Below are 22,457 nucleotides of genomic sequence, written 5' to 3' on the forward strand. Positions count from 1 at the left end.
TATATATATATATATATATATATATATATATATATATATATATATATATATATATATATATATATATATATATATATATATGTATAAATATATATATATATATATTTATATATATATAATATATATTTATATATATAATATATATATATATATATATATATATATATATATATATATATATATATATATATATATATATATATATATATATATATATATGACCCAGCTAGGGATCATCCCCCCAGGTCTAAGGACCTGTCTACGCCACTGGGTAAAACAAAATACATGTTAAATAGTCATTACAGTGATAAGAAAAAAAAACATGTGTTCTAAAAATAATGAAAGGCTTGTGAGGCACACCTAAAAGGGCCTCAGTAGAAGCCTGCAGGCAAGGTAGCCTGAATAAGAAAAAAATAGCCAAGAGGCTAGAAAGATGGGTAAAGAGAAGAGAAAAAAAAGCTGGGAGAACAGGTAGATGTAAAAGGAAATAAAGGTAAAGTGAAAGATAGGAGAGAAGTGAAAAATAAAATGAGCTCCAAAGTAGAAAAGATGAGCAAGAGAGACTGGATAGAAATATGCAAGTATATAATAAAAGGAGACATTCTTTAAGGCCAGACAAGCCCAGCACCCCGCGGGTGGGCACTTACATTGACGAGTGGATACCATGCGCGACCAAAAAACACGTAAAAATGATTTCCTTTTCACGATAGGGCACGTTACGTACATAACGTGATAAGGATGTCAAAAACACAAAAATAATGAAAAAAGGGTATCTATTTCGCTATAGGAAAATTACGTGTTTAGGGTCGAATTTGCGGGGATGATAAAACAAAATTCAAATGTTTTATAAAGGATGTCCTTTTTGCCCCAACACTAGTGTTCAGAGTCCTATTTGCGCGAGGTGTAAGTGGGTTCGTACTAAACCAAATAAGGTAAAGCCGACGACCGAAGGACCCGTAACAATAAAACATTCCTGTACTTGTTTAAGGGGTTCATTTCAGGGAATATTTGCCAAGAGTATCGTTTTGTTTCCAATACTTGTTAATGGTAGGGTTTCACACGCCAATACTTGTTGGGGTGCATTTTCAGAATATGGAAATTACGTGTTTAGGGTGCTTTTCGAGACCCCATGGTCGCGCATGGTATCCATTCGTGAATGGAAGTGCCCCCCCCCCGGGCCCAGCACAAAACAACTACATACACAAATGGATACCCTGGTGTAATATGCTATTATTCCATGTGAGCTTGTAATATTTTTTAACGTATTTTAATGAAGGTGAGTTCTTCAGGTCGGATGGATGGCATATTATTCCAAAGCTTTGAACCATTCACTGTGATCGAGCTTAAAGACATCATGTTTGATTTCAGGATTGGGGTGCAAATATGTGTGTTTTGTCTAGTGTAGTAAGAATGAAAATTTTCTCTTTTAATTAGATTATACTTAGCATTGAATGTAATAAATGTGGACATAGGGATAGTGGTTTGATAAAACTGCATTTTTGGTTTTTAACGTTCATAATGTATCGCAATGACTTTCATATTGACACATTCCTTTAGTGTAATGACAATCAAGTCGTTTTGGTAATCTACCAAATTATGTTCATATCGAATTGATATGTATACTTAGAATTGAATATTTGGTAATATGTAATGCTTGTGTTCTTACATATTCTAGAATAGTACATTTTAGTATTATACAGATAGTAAGCTTATTTCTGACAGCTGGCTGAATATTGAATGCCAATATAAATGATAATCTAGAATTCAATTTGAGATGTCAGTGTTTATTTCATTTTTACGTAAATCTAATAACTTTTCTAAATGAAAACTACAATTTCTTAACCTTAAAGTGCCTTTGAATACATAAAACACTGATTATGTATGATTGTTTTGTAATATATACATTTTTTCCGATGTATGGAGTGAATTTCCTGTTCCAAGTAAGCTCAAAGAAACTTCAAGATATTGCAGAATACACGTCAAACAAAAAGTGTAAACATTTGACTGTTAATTCATTTCGACAAAAAAGAGATGAAGAGGTGTACACATTTCATTTTTGAAACAGCAAAGATATGCTATGAAGTAATGATGAAGGAGATGAGTCAATGATATTTGCATATTAGTATTCATTGATATAAAGCCCTATTTTCATTGCAGTGAGTTTTGTAATCTTTTGAATAAACGAGTAGGGCTAGTCCTGTTATGTATAAAGGTTGTTTAAGCAGTGCAATTTACTAATGAACTGATCTATACTGAGAATAGTAATTGCATATAATACTGAAATACTGATAAGTGTACTGATCAATAAATACATGTAGATGAATCCTTTTGAGGCTGTATGAGGGTTACATCTCTGAACAAAGTTTTCAGTCTTTATTATTTCTACTTCATTAATTTTGTTTTGTATACTGGAAGTAGTGCGAATTCATAGAAACTGCCATTTCATACTGCCCTTTATTAAATGAAAATAGTTCTTGTGTAAAATGGTTCAAAATGTAAAAATGTAAAGTAAATCTAATTTCTATTGCTGTGCTTCCTATTTGGGATTAAAACATGACAAATCGTATTTCAATTGTTTCAATATTTCTTTTGTTGTGGTATTAATAGCAACCTGTCCATTAACAATAATTCTTATGTTCATATAAACATCAGTAAACTGAATGATTTCCAACTGATTGTGAAGTAACAATGCATATAAAAATTATCTCTAACTTTCTGATAAAATTCATGTGTGGATTTTATATTTGGAGATAAATGTAAATAAAAAAATGTCAGGAAATTCCTAACTCTGAGGGCAGTTGCATAAAGCTGTTCACAAGTTTCATACATGAACAAACCATTGACCCGTCCCTGTGCTTAAAGGGGAAGTTCACCCTGACAAAAAGTTATTTTGTAAAAATAGCAAAAAAAATAATAAAAAATATTGCCGAAGGTTTGAGAAAAATTCATCAAATAATTAAAAAGTTATTAGAATTTCAATTATTTGATTTGTGACGTCATATGCGAGCAGCATTCCTACATAGCGAATGGTAAAAAATCAATGAAATGTCATTTTCTCAGAAAATTGAAAATGTTTTTCACTGTAACTTTTGTATATCGATAGACAAATCATTTCACACCCGATCATGAAAAGAAAACAAAATTAAGTCATCAGGAACCATACAAAATTTGAAATTCATACATTTTATATTACATAACACATGGGGCAGCTGCTCGTTTATGACGTCACAAATCCCAAATTTTGAACTCTAATAACTTTCTTACTCTTTAACAGATTTTCCTCAAACCTTCACCAATATATTTTACTATTTTTTCTGCTATTTTTACAACAAAGTTTTCTTCAGGGTGAACTTCCCCTTTAATGATCTATCCCAGGTTCCCACAGATTGTATTATTGAATTCCTCTCTCTGTAATCAAATTTCACAAAATAAAAACATATTGTTGAGATTCTTGTGAAGATTTTACTTTAAATTTAGCTGATGGGAATGAAAATGGTTGCGAATTAGATATGGCACAAAAAAAACAAAACAAAACAGGTCACCAGAAAAGGTTCAGGTCTTTGAACAGCCTTATGAAACACCAACCTATAATTCTTTGATTTATTTTCAGGAAACTAAATATTTTTCATCCATCTGCCTCAATTTAAACCAATGTAATGCCAGGCTGATCTCTCTCTGTTACTAAATTATCTTCTTTTTACTTCCCAAAGCACATGGAGACATGCTAAGGTAATGTGGTACACATTTTTCTTTTTCATGTTTGTGTTGACTCTGCTGGGGTCAAATAACTTGGGGAAAATTAAAATCTTGTTTGACTTGGGAGAAATGTGACTTATGTGAGACTTGAAACAATTTTTTTTCCAACTTAAATCCAGATGTAATTTACAGTGAATGAAAATGTGCTCAATGTGAGAGGCTTCTCTTTGTTGAAAAAAAGGAAAGCACCCAAGCTTTCATTCTATTGCTGACATAACCTGATGTATTTTGATTTTGACATCAGGTAACTTGGTCTTGGACCTTTTTATAACACGTGAGAAAACACAACAATGGAAACATGATGAGTTGCTGAATATTTTGAAATTGAAAGAATATAATTCACATCAAATTATCATTGTTTGACATACAACTTTGAATACAGATTTCTTGAATACAAATCACAATTTATAATTTGTAACAAACTGAATGCTGATAAATAGTTCAGCGGAAATAAGCAGGAAAGCACTTAAACTTGATTTGAATGGAAGAATACAAGTTGATTAAAATCTTCAATTGATTACATAAAAATGCCATTTTGGGAAGTGCATATGTATGCATATTCAAGGACATAATCAAGCTTTAAAATGACTGCCAGTTCACATTTCAAAAGAATATTTACAAATACACAGACCCTAGATATGAAGTTTATTAGAGCCCATCTTGATGAAACTCACCCATTCACTTTTGAGGTTGGATGAATTAAATAAAAAAATATATTAAAGCTAGAAAAAAATCAAATAAGAATGTTATCATATCGAATAACAAATTAATCTCTTAAAAACAGGAACACACACTAAAGCACATTCAAAACATTAATGAAAATTGTAGTTCAAATAAACTCATTTGGACAGTAATATATTTCAATATTTCAGCGAAGAGAATCTATGTGAAAGTCAACTGTTAATATGATTATACATTTACAAGTACATGATATAAAGGCAGTAATATTTAAACTGCTATAGGCCCCACTTCTTCCTAACACTAAATCTCCCTTAAACCATCCTTATATGATAAATGCAAACCCAAGAAATTGTCACTTTAAAACTCACTTTCGTTTCAGAGAATTTTCTCCACAAGCCATTGATTTGTTTACACTCTCCCATATTACTAGACATTTTCAATGTCAATGAAGATGACTACTTTCAACCAATCACTGCACTGCTAAAAAGCTTGGAGTGTTAAAGCAATCTTTCAAACAATCAATAGACATATGAGACAAATAATGCATTTTATCATTACATAACTTAATGGTGATAATGTAATTTTATGAGCATCAATCTGTAATTCAACTTGCTGTGTTTTGCAATTTTTATTCAAATGAATACAGTATATAGTAATGATGCATCAGAGGCAGGTCATGGATATCAAAGTAAAGGAGAAATAAACACGTTTTTATCACCAACAACTCTGCATTGTTTTGTTCTAGTTTGATTTTTCATATCCTTTGTCAAGCAATCATTCAGCCAATCTAAGCAAAATAAATCATAAAAACCTTGTACTACATAATCTAATAGGCTTTCTAAATTAATTTCAAGGTTTTCTGCACATACTTGACTTCAGCTTATTCCTCGATCCTAAGCCTAAGAATTTAGATATTCAGATATATTTCTAGACGAAATGTTGAACAAAACGAAAATATTTCCTAAAAAGTTTCAAACATTCTTTGTTACACATGGTTACTATGTTTCGTACATTATTTTTCAGCCTTCTATGTACACCTGTACTTGTTTTCAGCCATCTGACATTAATATTTCAGCTTTCTCTGTACACCTGCATTTGTTTTCAGCCATTGTACACTTTTATATAGCCTTCTATGTACACCTGCACATGTTTTCAGCCAATTCTTCAGCCTTGTTCTTTTATAAACATTTATTATTGCAAATTTACAATATATTTTTGGAAGAGAAAAATCACAATATACTTCTTTGGCAGCATGCTTTTATCCATAACATGAATTGGAAGACATTAAGGTACACAAATCTTGTTACATGCATCAAACAAGAATGGAAATATGTTCTGGTTTTGTGTTTTACCAAATATTTGGCAAACTATTGCATTAAATGTAAAATCCATCTTTTAGGCCTTTTCTGCTTTGCTTAAACTCTTGGTTCGCTTACGTTTGTTAGAGCGAGTAGTTTTTCCAAGAATGCTAGATGTTGGGGAATGGACCTTGGTCTCTTTAAGCTGTTCAGACTCGTAAGTATCCATGTATGGTTTCACCACCTCCCAAACCTACAACCAAAAAAAGAAAATCCTTTTTGTGATTCAATAACACAACAGAATGAAGGGAATCAAGGTATAATATATCAGTGTATACTGCATGAGGTAATGGAGAATCAGTTGCAAAAGGAGTACTAAATCAATATTTAAAAACAAGATTCAATTTCAACCTTTCGCAGTTTGTTGGAAATTATTAGTCAATATACACCTAGGCCTGTAAGTCTCTTTAGTAGTATGGACTAATTTTGTAACGGTTACTGCACCTGAACAAACTTAGAATAGGAGAGTTGTAGGAGTGTTATAGAATGAGTAATTGTTACCTTATTTTCTCGGAGTAGGTTGGTAATGACTTCCATGTCGGGTGAAAGATGACGGTCACGCTCGAGAGGTCTATGGAGAGTAATAGAGGGAGAAATATAGAGAGATAGACAATCAGAGACAGAGATAGGCCCACAGACAGATGAATAAAGAGACCCAGCCAAAGAGACCAAAAGCAAATTCATTTTAACTATCTTAATGTAATTAGCAGTTGTATACTTCTGAACAAATATATTCATATATTGTATATGCAGAATGATTCAATCAAAGTCAGATGAAATTGAAGGTAACCAGTTAAAGATCAGTCATAAAGAGTTGGAGTCACATTTAAAGCTGACAACTCTTTACCAGTGCATCTTAATAGCTTACCGGTATTGTTTGCCTAATACTGAAAATAACAGAAAACCATAAAAATCAACTTGTGAACCCAGCTGAAAAGGTAAAATACTTGAGACTTTTCTTATGTCTGTTGTGGATATCTGCTAAAGTTTGTCACTATAAGTCAGAAATGTTGATCACCCTCCCCTCAGAAAAAAAATAGAAATTTCATTTTTATTTCTAAAGTCATGCTAACTCAACTCATAGGTGTAAAAGATGCAAAAAAAAAACTTACGGGACAACGCTCCTAACCAACTTGTGAACAGCCTCCAGAGGTGCAGTGCTGGTCAGTGGTCGCAGGAATTCTATACCTTGACAGGCACACATCAGCTCAATAGCAAGTACTGTTAGGATTTAATTAACATACAACATCCTTAATGGAATTATCATCATAAAACTAAGGAATGCCTAACATTTGCCAGATTGCAGTTCTATTATAATTGGTTTTGTTTTTGTGTTTCATCTAGTAGGCTTAGTTTAGTCATGTGTGATTTCAGCTATACATGTATGTAGATGCTGCATACTGGCAGATCATATGAAAGAAATGGAAGAAAAGGAGGAAGAAGTTAGTCTTTTAAGAAAAATTACACATTAACTACCAATCACAAACTTTTCTCCACTTGGCCAAAGCAAGCTAATTTAGATTTCAAGATAAAACTTATGTTTTGGTACATGTCCATTTACATAAATGCTATGAATAAATTTAGGATTTCTTAAATTTGACAACTGGAACACATCTGTTTGTACATGGCAATATGAATTTCAAGAGTGTCATCACAATATCAGTGAAATCATAATCTGATGCAAGTTCAACTCAAATAAGAATGTCTTTAATCTTCTTCTCGATCCTAAATACCTGGTAAAACACACTCACTTGAAAAAAAAAGAGTACTTAAATGAAAAAAATTACAATAAATTTTGGTCACCTTGTTCAACATGCTCAACGACTTCAAGGCACTTTCTTGCAGCAAAACCTCCCATAGAGACATGATCCTCTTGAGCAGCACTAGTAGATAGAGAATCAACTGAGCTTGGGTGAGTCAATACCTTGTTCTCTGATACTGTGGTAGCACAAATAGAAGGAGACATACCAATCAAAGGAGAAATGAAAAGGAATATTATGAGCTATGGTTCTTTTCAGGTAGAATATTATAGAAGAACAACTCATTGCAAAGGACTGCTCTTCAAATGCCCTCAAAATCATATAAGAAACAACTGAAAAGGTGACTCTCATACTACATGTACACACCTTTCAGCATGCATGTACGATAGCATTGCATCAAGTTATTATTATTTTGGTTAGTTCAATCAATTACAGCAAACCATAACATTTACATTAAAGGAGATGGTAAGAAGGTGGATATACACAGAGGTGTAAAGAGATAAGATCATATAATTGTTGATATGGTAGTTAAAGTAGTTTGTGATTCACAAATGCTTCCGAAAATACATTGGAGAAATCATTAAAAAAAAACAAAAAGAAGGGATCGCAGTGAAACATACAGACTTACCCAATGCTGCTGCAGTGCAGTGTGCGATCATGAAACCTGAATTAAGACCTGCTTCTTTGGTCAAGAATGCAGGAAGCTCACTCAGATCTATTTAACAGGGTGAGAAAAAGTATGAGAATTCATTACAGTCAAAGCTTCATCTTTTACTGAAACATCAAAGGGGGAATAGTCCATATGCAGGGAACCCCAAAAGATTTCAAAAGGAACTTTTATAAAATAGTAAGGAAAACATAATCTTGTACCTTTAACTGATTATGCTCCACTTAAAATTCTTGCCACATCATTGATAAGGAGCATGACTTTTAAAGAGTTCAAAACGTCATATTTTATTTGCATTTTGATATTTTTAAGTTTATAATTGTGCTTTAGTAGTGTAATGGAAGAAATTTAGCAGCTTACGAGGGTTGACGAGTCTCTCAATACGACGTTCACTAATGCTTGCCAGTTCATGGATCCCAATAGCAAGATAGTCCAGTACCTGTATGATCATGACAAATATATCAAATCACTAATACCCAGTCACATTTGCTCTATGGCAGCCGTATGATGAGTCAAATTAAAATATCTGTTATATTTAATTTTATTCAAAAACCGATCTGCGCTGGTACAAAAAATGTCAAAACGGCTGTTTTTGACTTGCCGTATGGCCGCCATAGAGCAAATGTGACTGAGATATTACATTCTATAGAATGTAACTATCAAAATGATGTCTTATTGTATTATAGCAGGATGTGTATCCATCCCAATTGGTAGCAGTATTCATCATATCATTGTCAAGATCTTGTTAAGGGGATGTATGTGACTGTGAGGTAAATATGTGTTGAATATCAAATGTGCATTTGCATTAAATATGATTTCAAGTCACACTAAAGTGCTTTGAAGCACCTCATAGAACATACAGAATACATGTACATATAGAAAATATAGCATAAACTTTGATGGAATTCAAATAAACTCTGATCTTATTCTGGTGTTGGTATAACAACAAAAGGGTCATGATTTGAAACGATACCACTGAATTATTTTTCTCATCCACATTTAGCAAGTGCCATTTGTAAATTGAATTTGGGCTCCTTTAAATTATATGCAAATAATGGTAGTTTGAGGTAAATGGTCAAGAATACTGTATTACTGGATGATTTCTCACCTTGGCTGGATACTCTCCATGGAAGTTACCTGCAGACAGTATCTCGTGTTGGTCTGCAAACACCATCTGATCATTGACAACATTCAGGAAATAACTTCAATTTGCCATATAAATTAGAGGTCACAAAGTACATATAAAAGCTCAATTCAATTCATTCGATCAATTCATGAGGCCAACATTGGACATGCATTATGTCAAGTGTATTGTAGTGTTTGTGGTTCTGAGTAGATTTAGTTTTTCAATAATGCATTATATTATTTTTCAAATCACATATTATCACAGTATTTACAAGTAATTGTACATGGGACATGTTTTTTTTTAAATCTTAAAGGATACAGGATTATCAGTAGCACTATTCATCTCGGTGGTCAAGATGCCTTTGACAAATTCAATTGTATCCCACACCACTCCATGAACCTGTGACAAATAGACAGCAGAAGAAAATGAATTTATTATTGACAACATACACCTTCACTATAAGACCAACAAGGACTTGTGACACATACTATGCCTTTTTCATTAAAATTAAATAAGTTTGTAGATTTGCATTATTTTTACTTCAACTTGATTTGTTCAATAAACTTCTTTCGTTTTCGAAGTGTCAGTGAATAACAACTATTCTGAATTCTCAAAGATTTTATAATTAATACTTTTCATATTATACTAGTGTTCTCAGCTAATCTGATTCTACAAATTCTGAAATATAATTCTATTAAGTCTGAATTTGTTGACCCATAATGCATCAGACATGTTGGTAACCATAGCAACCATACCTGAGGGCAGCATCTGAGGGTGTATGCATCCTGGACCCGATCACAGAACCGATGGCTGATAGCTATCTCTGATGGATGAACATCAGAATGAAGAATAGATTGGAATCGTTTAGCAACCAATCTCTGTCCCTTGTGAGGTCTAGTACGATGGATACCTGAAAAAGGTTTAGGAATAGTAGATTGATAGCGTTTTAGGCTCATTGGCAATTAATAAGGTGGGAAATGGAAAAAATAATAGTACTCTAAACAAAGAGTGAAAATATATGACACCCCCCATTCACCTGAAAAAAAAATGAAATATGAAAAATGTAAAAATTTTATGTTAGTGTAAAAACAACTATATAAACACTTTTATTATTTCTTTCAAAATCAAATGTATTAATGTAACACCCAATATTCACCCTTCAAACAAAAGTGAGTAAGATATACATTGACCTTATTTATCTTACATAATAGGCTTTGGATTAAATGCATATATGATCTTCTGGTTAGCAGCACAGAGTATGATATATTATGTATAAATATCACATGTCTTAGACTATGGATGACATAATTACTCAACTTACAACTTTCAAAGGCAGTGGTTGTTCCTTTCAAGACCTCAAGGGTTAAGGCAGCTATCACATCAGCTTGTTGAGCAATGGCATATGCCCGTTCAACAGCTGAAACAGAGTAATATATCATAGGATTAGTTCTTCGCCCATGTTGTCACGGTGATGAAATATATAAATACAATTAGAATCAGCCAAGACACTAGACAGCTCTATCTTACAAGATAAATGTTCTTGTTTCTCTCTCATCACTTGACTTTGAGTATTGCCATTAACCACAGCAAATTTACAAAGAAATTGAGTGGAAGAAACAGTGCCACAATATCAGATAAAAGCTATTGTCTTTTAAATATTTCAACAAAGCTCTGTTTCAAATTTCAGTTCATTTGGCAAGGCAAATAAAATACTTCAAATCATGTTAAGAATAATCAATCATTATTATAAATTAAGCATATGCACTCTCCTTGCCTTAATTATTCTAGTAATTTGAAAGTTGCTGGTTTGTAACTCTGAGACAATAGCTCTGTTTGTATTGTTAGTCTTTAATAAAGGATAAAGGTAAAGGGTATGCAGGATATTTCATAATTTCATTTTATTCACTGATTCAACCATTTTTACAAGCAGATAAAATTTATAACAATATTAAAAAAACAATCCAACAAGACAATTTAAAGTCAATATTGTTAGGGAGTCCCCCAGAGAAAGAGCTTAATGTTAGGGCTCCATACACATAATAAATAAGAGTTGATTATCAAAGAAAAGCCCTACTAAAATGCAAAACTATGTTAAATATAAGTGACAAATGTATAAGAAAGCACAGGTCAGCACTCACAGGCTGCACTGCTGTGAAAAATAAATGGGGCAATGTGTTCAACCTGAAAATCAAAATAAAGTAGAGATACACTGATCTAAATATGCATGCAACAGTGCAGCCAGCAAATCACAACCTGTTCTTATAAAAAGGTACAGCTGATCATTTATATGCTGAATTTGAAGTTAAAACTTTATAAACAAAAAGAGATCACAAACTAACCTTCTGCTCCAAGTGAAGTAATAAGTTGAGTGCCATTTATCAGAGCTAAGCCCTGCAAAAAAACAAGATGGGATCATCCTTATCCTATAAGTATCATAAACAAATCATTCTTTTCTCTCTTTCTCCTCTCATTTTCATTTTCATTTCAAGAGGTGGAGAATCATTTTTGACAATAAAATACATAACAGATGAAAGATCATAAGGGTACATATATATATATGGATATAGGAGGAAAGTAGTAATTCAAAACTCAAAATAGAAATAAAACTTTGTTAGGTGGTATCTTTAAATGTTTTTTATGTAAAATTTCCACACACAAACAATTTGATAACATACATCTCACAGCTACTACCAAAGAGATTTATTCTAGACTGAAATTCAATAAATCAATATTCATGACACATATTTCCAACATATGTACAGATTTACATATGGTATTTTGGAGACCCTTAACAAGTCATACATGCTACAGTATTATGAAGCCTGGAATGCATGTATTGTTTGAATACCTCTTTAGGTCCAAGTTCTATTGGAGTCAAACCATGTGCTTTCAGAACCTGCAACAGAGAAAGATCAATACATTTAAATATCAGTCGGATCAGCTATACTTACAAAGCTTGTATGATGTCCCTTTTCCCCTTTACTTTTTGGGGGTCCCTCAATTGCTTCCAAAAGTTGACTTCTACATATCCCTTTTCTCAAATTTTAGACCCATGCCTTTATTTATCCTTCACACAAAGCATATTAAATAATTCATACCTCTAATAACAATGATAACTTACATATTTGGCATCAGAATATTATCCACAATAATTATGTATCCTGAAACTGAACTATAAACTAATGCTAAAATATTTCATACTTCTCATTTAATGATAATCCAGCAACTTACATCTTTGGCATCAGCATATCCACTCTTTGGACTCCACATCTTTCCTTCTCCCATCATGCCTAGCGCAAGGTGTGATAATGGAGCTAGATCACCACTAGCTCCTACTGTTCCCTTACATGGCACCACAGACAGACAGGAAGCTGATTACATTGAAAGTTACAACATAATATCAACCAAACAATAGGAAAATGTGATATAAAAATATATATCAAATAAATAAGTTCGAAATTGGATAAGAAATTATATATGTGTGTGTGTATACTCCAACATTCCTATTGGCTATATACATATACAATACCCCATTCTACAAATATCTGGTATTTTCAGATGCTGATCCGAAAATGATTTCTTTTGGTATAGTTTGACAATCTTTTGACAGGAAAATGACTTGGCTCATGATGACCTTTCTTTTTTGTTTGTCAGAAAATTTCTGTAATTCCCTTTAGGTAAATCCTGGATATCCCTGGGTTTTTCTTGAAATCCTTCTGTTTTAATAAATAACGTGGACCACATTGATTGTGAAAATTAAATTAAAGGTAACTTCTAACTAAATGCACATCTATTTTTTTTCACCAATACAAACTCACCATTAAATGCAGCAATGAGTTTCTCCAGGTTTTGAACTGAGATGCCACTGAATCCCTTGGATAGGATGTTAATCCGCAAGGCTAGCAACTTCCGGGTGTGTTCTGGGGATAGGGGTCTACCAACACCAACACAATGTGAACGAATCAAATTCTCTTGGAGTTCTCTGATTAGTGGAAGAAAGACAGAATATGCTCTCATAGAGGTGACTGAATTTCTCACTTTCATCTTGCATAATTTTAAAACAAGAGTGTCACTATAAGGCGAGCACATAAAATGCCCATCTGTAACACAGAAAATGGAGCTATTGATCAAGCAACAAAAGTGAAAGATGGCGACTTCACCTTTGACCTTCTGACCTCAAAATCAATAGAATTGCTAGGATCTATGCTGGTATCATACACACCAAATTATATGAGCCTAGGTTGTGTTCAACTAAAGTTATCATGTTAACAAGGACTTCAGAAGGGTAAGATGAAAACACTTCACTGTGATCTTGACCTTTGACATTTTGACCTCAAAATAAAAAAAACTTCCTGGAATCCATGCTAGTATCATACACACAAAATTATATGAGACTAGGTTAAGTTTAACTGAAGTTATTGCATTTACAAGGACTGCAGAAGGGTAAAATTAAAATATGTCACTGTGACCTTGACTTTTTGACCTCAAAATCGTTAGGCTTCCTGAGATCTATGCTAGTATCATCCACACCAAATTATATGAGCCTGGGTTAAGTTAAACTGAAGTTATCGCGTTTACAAAGAAAGGTTAATGGATGGACAGACAGATGGACGGACACCGAGTGTGATACCATAAGTCCCGTAGAGATGGGCGTATAAAAAAATATAAATCACTACTGCTAGGTTAACATTAAATGACTTGATTTATCAACTATCAATTATCAAATAGGTTTTGACCCCATGGCCAACAATCAATTCAATTGACCTATTCATCACTTTTTGTTTCCATTTTCTGCTTATGGTATCATTCACAAAAAATATCCTGAAGTAAAAAATTCATCCAAAAACCATGGGCATATAGAAACATGCATCATGCTATTCAAGTGTGTGTCCCCATAACAACAGGTTCATAATTTGATTCTATATCATTGCCACATATATGCTGGTAAAACTCATCAGATTTAGACCAGATTTATTGACAAAATAATTTATGACCCCCTCCCCCTCTCTCATTGAAACATAATAGATAATTCATACATGTTATATCAATGACTCACTTCAGTTTATCAGGTTCAATCACAACTCGAGCAAACTTCCCAAAGCCAGTATTGATGCCATAAACAACTAATGAAAAAGGGAAGAACAAATAAGATACAATGAATGCAGAAATGTTTGTTGAAAAAAATTGCAAATATATAACTTTGAAAAAATATTTATTTGTGTCTAACTGCTTTATGGATTTAAAGAACATTACATTTAGATTTACCAAGAAAAATATCCTGAGCAACATTCCAGTTACTGAGAGCGTAGGTGTAAAAATCAATCAATAACAATAATTACAATATCATGTTTATTAAAACAAAAATCATCCTGCATTCATTCCCCATTCTACAGTCCCATAACATACCTTTGTTTTCTTTAATGATGTTGTCCACAAGCTCTCTAGCCTTTGCTACTTTCTCCCAAGCAACTGGTGATACCTACAGAAGTGAACAAATGAAACATCTCATTCATTTATTGATTTTTTTTCTTCTCTGAATAAATTTTCTGGTACTATCAGGATCAAGAGATTTCACTGTCATTGTTTCAATATCCAAATAATCCTTTACTTATATGGAAATAACCTGCTTTGATAGTTTCAGAGTCCTCTAAATTTCAACAAGCTGTTTATAAGTTCTGCTGATTGCATAAAGTAAACTTTAAGTAGTAACACAAATGTCAACTTATCTAAATGAGAATTCTTTTATCAGGACACTTCACTTTGCATATCCTATGTATAAGCAATATATAAAAATCCAATAAACACAAACACCAAACAAGTGGAGTGCCTCTGGCAGTCTCGCCTGAATAAGCCAGTTCGTAGTTCCACTATGCACATGATCAGAGGAAGGTCATTTGTACTGAAGTGACATGGTGGTTTAAAATTTAATGAAATAAGCACCAACTTCTTCTTGTCTTGATTATTCATATATTCTTTTGAATTGTGTTTTTCATTCACATCCACAACAACAAAAAATGCGTCCATGAATGACTGGTATATTTCACAGTTTGCCAAGTACATTGTACAACATCCTCTATTATGCATTCAAAGTAAAAATGCAACAAATACCTTCATAGTGTTCATTGATGTGCTATTCGAGTCACCTAGTCTATTCAATTTCTTCATCCCGCTATGGAAGGCATGCATATGTAATATCTTGCTTTGAAATCAGCCTATCTTAATGAAAGAAATGAAAGGTCATTTGACCAAAATTGTCCATGAAGTAACTACGAACTGGTCTATTACACTATTTAATAAAGCAGCAGTGCTGACTTTGAAAATGACTGTAAAATAACCATTCACAAAAACCATTCATATAACATGCTATTACCTTCATTGACCCTAAATGACATTTGACCTTGATCAAGTGACCTATGACTAGTGCAAGAAAAGTGATGATACTGGATTACCCCCCATGTCCACATTTCAACTATATCCATGAACTTTCAAAGTTATGATGGTAATTCAACAAATACCCCAAATATGAACATAGTTCATTGACCCTAAATGACCTTTGACCTTGGTCATGAAACCTGAAACTCGCAAAGAACTATGTTCAGCGATAATTAATTACTCTTATGTCCAAGTTTTATGAACTAGATCCATAATCTTTCAAAGCTACGATGGTAATTTAACAAATACCTCCAACATGGCCAAAGTTCATTGACCCTAAATGACCTTTGACCTTGATCAAGTGAACTGAAACTCAAGCAGGATGTTTATTAATACTTCATTACCCTTATGTGTCAGTTTCATGAACTAGGTCTATATACTTTTTAAGTTATGATGACATATCAAAAACTTAAAGGGATGGTCCGAGCTGAAAATATTTATATCTTAAAACATAGAGTAGAAATCACTGAGCAAAATGTCGAAAATTTCATCAAAATTGGATAACAAATAATAAAGTTATTAAAGTTTACATTTTAACAATATTTTGTAAAAAAAGGAATCATGAATATTCATAAGGTGGGCTGTTGATGTCACATCTCCACTTTCCGTTTTCTTATGTTATTACATAAAATCATTTTTTTTTCTCATTATTTCATACTTGTGTGAATAATAGTCTCCCCTACAATGAAATAAGTTGCAGCAATAAATATTTAATGTACTAAATCAGTTGTCAATCCAATTTTTCTAATTCTTGGAGGAAAAACTTTGAATAAACCTAATTTCATATAATAAAATACAAAAGAACAAGTGGGGATGTGACATCATCAGCCCACCTAATGAATATTCATGACAACTGTTTTCACAAAATATTGTTAAAATTTAAAATTCAATAACTTCAATAAATAATTTTTTGCATTTTGCTCAGTAATTTCTACTCTATTTATTAAGCTATAAATACTTAGTTTTAGCCCGGACCATCCCTTTAACCTTAGGTTGAGTCTTCGATATTGATTCCCCCAACATGTTCTAAGTTCATTGACCCTAAATGACCTGTGACCTTAATCATGTGACCTGAAACCAAGGCTGGATGTTGAGTAATACTTAATTTCCCTTAAGTCAAAGATTCATGAGAATGTCCATATACTTTCTCTAAGTTATGATATCATTTCATAAACTTAACCTCAGGTTAAGATTTGATGTTGACGATGCCGCTGTAGGAAAAGCTGCGCCTAGAGTTTCACTCTGCTATGAGGCGAGACAAAAATTGTTTGCTTCTGAGAGACTTTTCAGTTTTTAAGAAGTTAGTATCTCACCTTGATCTGATATTGACCTTTCCCAAGTTTAACAAGGTCATCAGAGGTCAAACTACCTCCGTCCAGATAGAGGATCTGATTTTTAAAAATTTTAAAATGAAGAAAAGGGGAAAAGATGTTGAATTGATATGGTAAATATTAACAATAATTTATCAATATATGGATGGTGAAATGACTTGAGATTAATTTATTATGTCAGTCACAGCATCAACAGTCTATTCTATTTGTGATTTATTACTCCTAAAAGCATATCAATTAAGCAAATTTTTTAGTTGAGGTACTTATAGTGATCTCTTTCCATTTCCCATTCTCTTTTTTCTGTTCCTCTCAATAAGATAATTATTCTTTTTTTGCATTCATTGAATAGAAAATATAGGGAATGAATTCATGACATGGAAATCAAATCATGTGTCAATTCATGATGGAGTTTCTTTAATTTCATTATCTTTTTTTATATTGCACATCAAACCAAGTTAGTAAATTAGATATATACCAGGGTTGACAATTTGACAATACAAATTTCTTGAAGTACTTTCTTTCTTTTTTCAGATTATAAATGATGCTTTTATTTGAGTTATGGGTTTTACATTAATTTGAAATATGCATAGCTCTTAGTGTTCCATACTTTATAGACATGAATATATGGAATGTTGCAATGTAATTATTGCCAATATTCAAAAATGCACTCTAATTCTTTTTTTTTTGGGGGGGAGGGGGGTCTTCCATCACTTACAACATTAACAATAACATGTTTCAATTAACAAACATAAATTAGTCCTTTCAAGGACTACACTCATTTTGAAAAGAATACTCTACTTTCAAAACTCCACTTTCTCGCCTTTCCATTCATCTCCTATTCTATCCACTTTTCTTATCTCAAGTCTCTCCAGGACTGTCAACATGTTGTACCATAAACCTCTTCCCCGATTGCTCATACCACCGTGCAAACCTTCAAACGTCATCTAAACATAATTTTTTTCATACCTCACGAGAATCTGCCCCACCAGTACTTGATCTAGTAGCAGAATAGCAACTAACCATTAAGGAATCTGTTGTTAGTACATCTTCTAGAGGTAATGCAATTTGCTCCAACAAAGTTTATTAAAATAAATCCAAATTATTTCCTTAGATAAAGCTCTTCAAGATGTCTTTTCTAAACCTGACATGCAGAACATATAAAAATATGAACAATTAAGAAAATGTGTGTGCCGGATACAGAAGAGACAAAAAGTACATCTTGAAGAGATTTTAAAGGAAGCATATTTTTCTTCTATTGTTTAGTGCTTAGGTCCTCAAAAAGAAAATATTTGTTATATAATTTGAGCAATGAGCAATTCCAAAATTCACAGAGATATTGATCAATGGAAATATGATACTTAAACTGCATATTGTAACTAAACTGAGCAAAATTATTGTTTGGGGGAAAATTAGAGGTAATACCATAGCCTTTTGCATGAAGGGGGGGGGGTCATCAAAAATCCTCACATAATTCTACCCAAGTGTACACAACACCCTTTAAGTTCAATCAAAATTACAAAATAGTATCTAAGAATTGTTTTCCTCCCCTGCCTCCAAAGAAATTCCTGCATTAGCCACCATCAGCAGCTGTGCTGTGAAAGAATCTTATAGTTATTTTGTGTTTCTTTTATAAAACACAATTGAAGTGTTATATTCAATTTTGAATCCTTTGTGTTGTGTTTATAATTATGTTTAGTTAACAGTGCGTGAGGGGATTGGTCTAGACTCTAGCTATTTGCAATCAGTCATTAATGTGAGAAACCACTTTTACATGCCTTAAAGGTACTCTTTACATATTTATTCTATTAAATCCAAATGTATGTTTTTAATAAATGGATCATACTATCACTGCTTGAATGCATGGAATTCATAAATAAAAATCTCATCATGGCAGATACATTGCTGCTTACTGGAATTAATATTTCTATTTCATTGAATTGAAAACTTAATATGCATGATTAGATTCTCATAAGATAAGGATACATTTGTGAAGAGTCTGGTGAAAATCCTCCATTCAAATCATTCCTGTCAAATGAAGTTCGGCATGTCTTGTTGGCCAGATCTGACTTCAACACTAACAAAGAAATAATAAACAAAACAGAATAGAATAGACCAGTTAGTAGTTCGCCCATGTCCTATATGTCACATAAATATGATAAAACAAGTAGAAGACTTTGCGAACTTATATCAGAAACCAATGATTTGCGAGATTAAGAAGCATATGTTGTGTCGCCACAAAATGAGGTGTTTCATGAACCATTTTTTATCCCGTCCATTAATGACTACCTCTGGTTAGGAAACATCAAGGAATGCGTCATGAGTGAAGAATCTACAGACTGATTCTGTTGGGCATTCCAATTTCTAGATGCATCTTTCTGCTGTGAAAAGTTACAGACAAGCTACCAGTATTCTCTTAAACCGCTTTTAATAATCAGTGAGACTCGGTGTTTGGAATCAAGTTTTCATAATTTGAGTGTTGCTATTTCAGGTTATCTTCTCAGAATTAATTATTAGTTGGTTTTAGATCTTGGTAGAAATGACTATCCCCTGTAGATGCTCAGACTGGTTTATGACATTGCTCCAAGGTTTTTAATCCCATCAAATACATGTTTCTATTCTGTCACAAGGGACATGATACACAATAAATCTTGGCATATCTTCATTATCCCATATTGCGCAGACGTTTAATGTGCAGGTATTTTTTAAGTAACTTTGTAACACAAGAATAGAAGATTGAGCTTAAAGATATTTGGGTGTGGCACTTGCCATGTGCTCATCTGCATTACAAAAATCCAATCCTCACACAATTCATACTTGCATTACTTTACATTGTCAAGTGCAATACAAAATAAAATTGTATTTAAAATTCAATATATCAACAGAGCAAGAAAAGGTTGCAAGCCTAGAGTCCTGTTGTTTAAGTTGTTCTCACTTAAACACTAGATCAGTTTTAATAGCAAAACCCGTTTAACATACTTTTTGCTGACCTAACTTTGCTAAGGCTTAGCTTACATGGATCAGGAGATATAATGAAAAAGGCCCATCATCTGGAAATTATGATCTGATGAAAGGACTAATAGCTTGAATGGGTAAATCTTGAAAATAACACTCCAGGTGCTGTTCTATTCTAAACTTATTGGCTATAAGCTCAGTCTCACTCCCCCAGGCAATAAAGGATCAAAGCTCACCCAGACACAAAGTTTAATTCAAAAAGAGCAGAAAAAAATCAAACACGTAAAAGTATATTGGCAAAGGTTTCAGGAAAATCCATAAAATATTTTAAAAGTTATTAGAATTTTATTTCTTTGATTTGTGACGTCATATGCAAGCAGCTTCCCATGTATTGCGAATTATTTAAAAAAAATATATTTTCTCAAAAAATGGGGTTTTTTAATATTCTACCTATATATAAACAAATTATTCTCCTGAAAAAATACTAGCCATAAAGAACCATTAAAAAGTTTAAATTTGTGCATGTTTTATTACATAACACACGGGGCAGCGTTTTAAAATATTTACTGGATTTTCTCTTAAAGATTCACCAATATTTGTTCTGGTATTTACATCAAGCTTTTCGTCAAGGAGTAATTGAAAAGGAGCACAATACAATTCGATTCTGTGGAGGTTTTTTCTTTCACCGGGTTATCCAAAACAGTCAAGGTAGTTTCACCAAATACCTACCGATATGGACGAAATCATTTTCATCCAGAATATCAACAAGTAGGTCATCTGGATAGAGCAAACTTCCTCCTTGAGTTTTCCTGACTTCGGAAACATCATCTTCTTCATCGTATTGTTTCATAGAACGGTATCGCGAAAGCGTTTCCTTTCCCAACCATGATGTCGTGTTGTTGTTGTCTTTACAAGGAATAAGGATCCATTCTCCCCGTACTTTCACGTTGATCTTCATCTTGTTCCTCAAATATTGATCAACAGAATAAAGTCAAATGTAATTGTCTTTTCTCCCGTTGATTCCCACATACATGTATCGCGTTTTAAATAGGGTTTTTACTATGACCAAGACTTTGAGAGTTCTGTCTGGCATTCGAGAACTGTAAGCTTTGTGTACACGTAGCTTACAGCTGCCAGCGCGCAGTGCTAGTATTATCGCTTGCCCGGCTTGGCCTTGGTCAATTTCAGCATCGACGACCCATGTTTACTTTTTGCGGGAACGAACAACTTGTTGAATGGCGAGGAACTATCATATTTTTGTTCAGGTTATATAGAAATTAAATGCTTTACTTGAAAATATTTAGATAATCTTTACTTCCAATCTATACTCATAAAATATTTGATAACTTATTATAGTTTGTAGCATATTCGATTTAGATAGTTTAAAGGAGAAATTTCATTCGAAATCTCAAATTTTGATATATATTGAACCCCTACAAATAATCGACTCGCCTGTAGGTGTGTCAGGGGTATGTACATTGTGGACCATGTGGCATTATTGATTTTTGTTGCGTAGAGAACTCCGAGACAGAACTGCATGTGAAGCGGATATTGCCAGAACTACATGGTTTTTGTTTAAGGTAAATTATCGAGCAGCAGGTGTATCCGAAGGTGGATTCAGATAGATATACCAAGGAGATATGATTTCTCCTTGGATATACAGAGATTTATCATCGATCCGCCTCAGACTGGGTACTTTTACACTTCAAAATATTTGTCTCAAACTAACTAATCTCCCCGTAAACTCCTCAAAAAAAGTTTGGAAATCTGACTTTGATCGATAATCCCTCTTCGGTTTTAGTAAAATAATGAATAGACCATTTAATTCTCTTTAAAATGATACCCTACATTATATGATTATGGTTCACATGGGAGTGCAGTGCCTTGAAATGTGAGGCAAGGTCAAAATCCAAAGGTTGCTGTTCTTTTGTGGTGATGAGTGAGTTTCTCAAGTCAAGTCAAGTTCATTTATTTCTTTCCACAACCAAAATACATTGCATACATGTACGATATCAATAAGGTTAAAAGAAAAAAAACACAACAGGAATAAAAGCTTATGGACAATGAGCTAAAAAAATATCGAAAATATGGGAAAGAGGTGGACTGTATAGAAGCAACGCTTCTAAGTCTAAAATTATACATTATTTACATTACATATATAAATCCAAGAAAATAAAAAAAACAGTCTATAAATAATCCATATACTTGTAGTAGGATATAGAAACAGAAGAAAAGGAAAATAATATCAATAATGCAGCATGACATGTAGCACGAATGTCACGTTTCAATGTAGGTGTACAATATACAAAATTTTAGTTTATGTATTTTATTCACTTTTAAGTAACACCAAGCACACTCTGCACCAGCAAACACAAAACAAACTAACAAACATGC

The 22,457-nt window shown here is 32.9% G+C and overlaps 1 protein-coding gene across 1 annotated transcript; it reads right to left on the reverse strand.

Moving 5' to 3' along the window:
- Window positions 1–5,514: 5,514 nt before the first annotated feature.
- On the reverse strand, window positions 5,515–21,222 carry LOC121410418 (histidine ammonia-lyase-like). Its single transcript, XM_041602498.1, has 20 exons — window positions 20,793–21,222; window positions 19,095–19,185; window positions 18,078–18,108; window positions 17,094–17,168; window positions 14,755–14,827; window positions 14,405–14,471; window positions 13,167–13,330; window positions 12,580–12,719; window positions 12,197–12,244; window positions 11,688–11,739; window positions 10,670–10,765; window positions 10,104–10,258; window positions 9,667–9,747; window positions 9,331–9,396; window positions 8,583–8,661; window positions 8,184–8,270; window positions 7,599–7,733; window positions 6,908–7,016; window positions 6,297–6,366; window positions 5,515–5,988 (listed from the first exon to the last, which is right to left on the reverse strand). Exons 1-20 carry the CDS (start codon window positions 21,019–21,021, stop codon window positions 5,833–5,835), a joined length of 2,004 nt encoding a protein of 667 aa, XP_041458432.1. The 5' UTR covers window positions 21,022–21,222; the 3' UTR covers window positions 5,515–5,832.
- Window positions 21,223–22,457: the final 1,235 nt, after the last annotated feature.

This window comes from Lytechinus variegatus, chromosome 3 (genome assembly GCF_018143015.1).
Source record: "Lytechinus variegatus isolate NC3 chromosome 3, Lvar_3.0, whole genome shotgun sequence".
NCBI lineage: Eukaryota > Metazoa > Echinodermata > Echinoidea > Temnopleuroida > Toxopneustidae > Lytechinus > Lytechinus variegatus.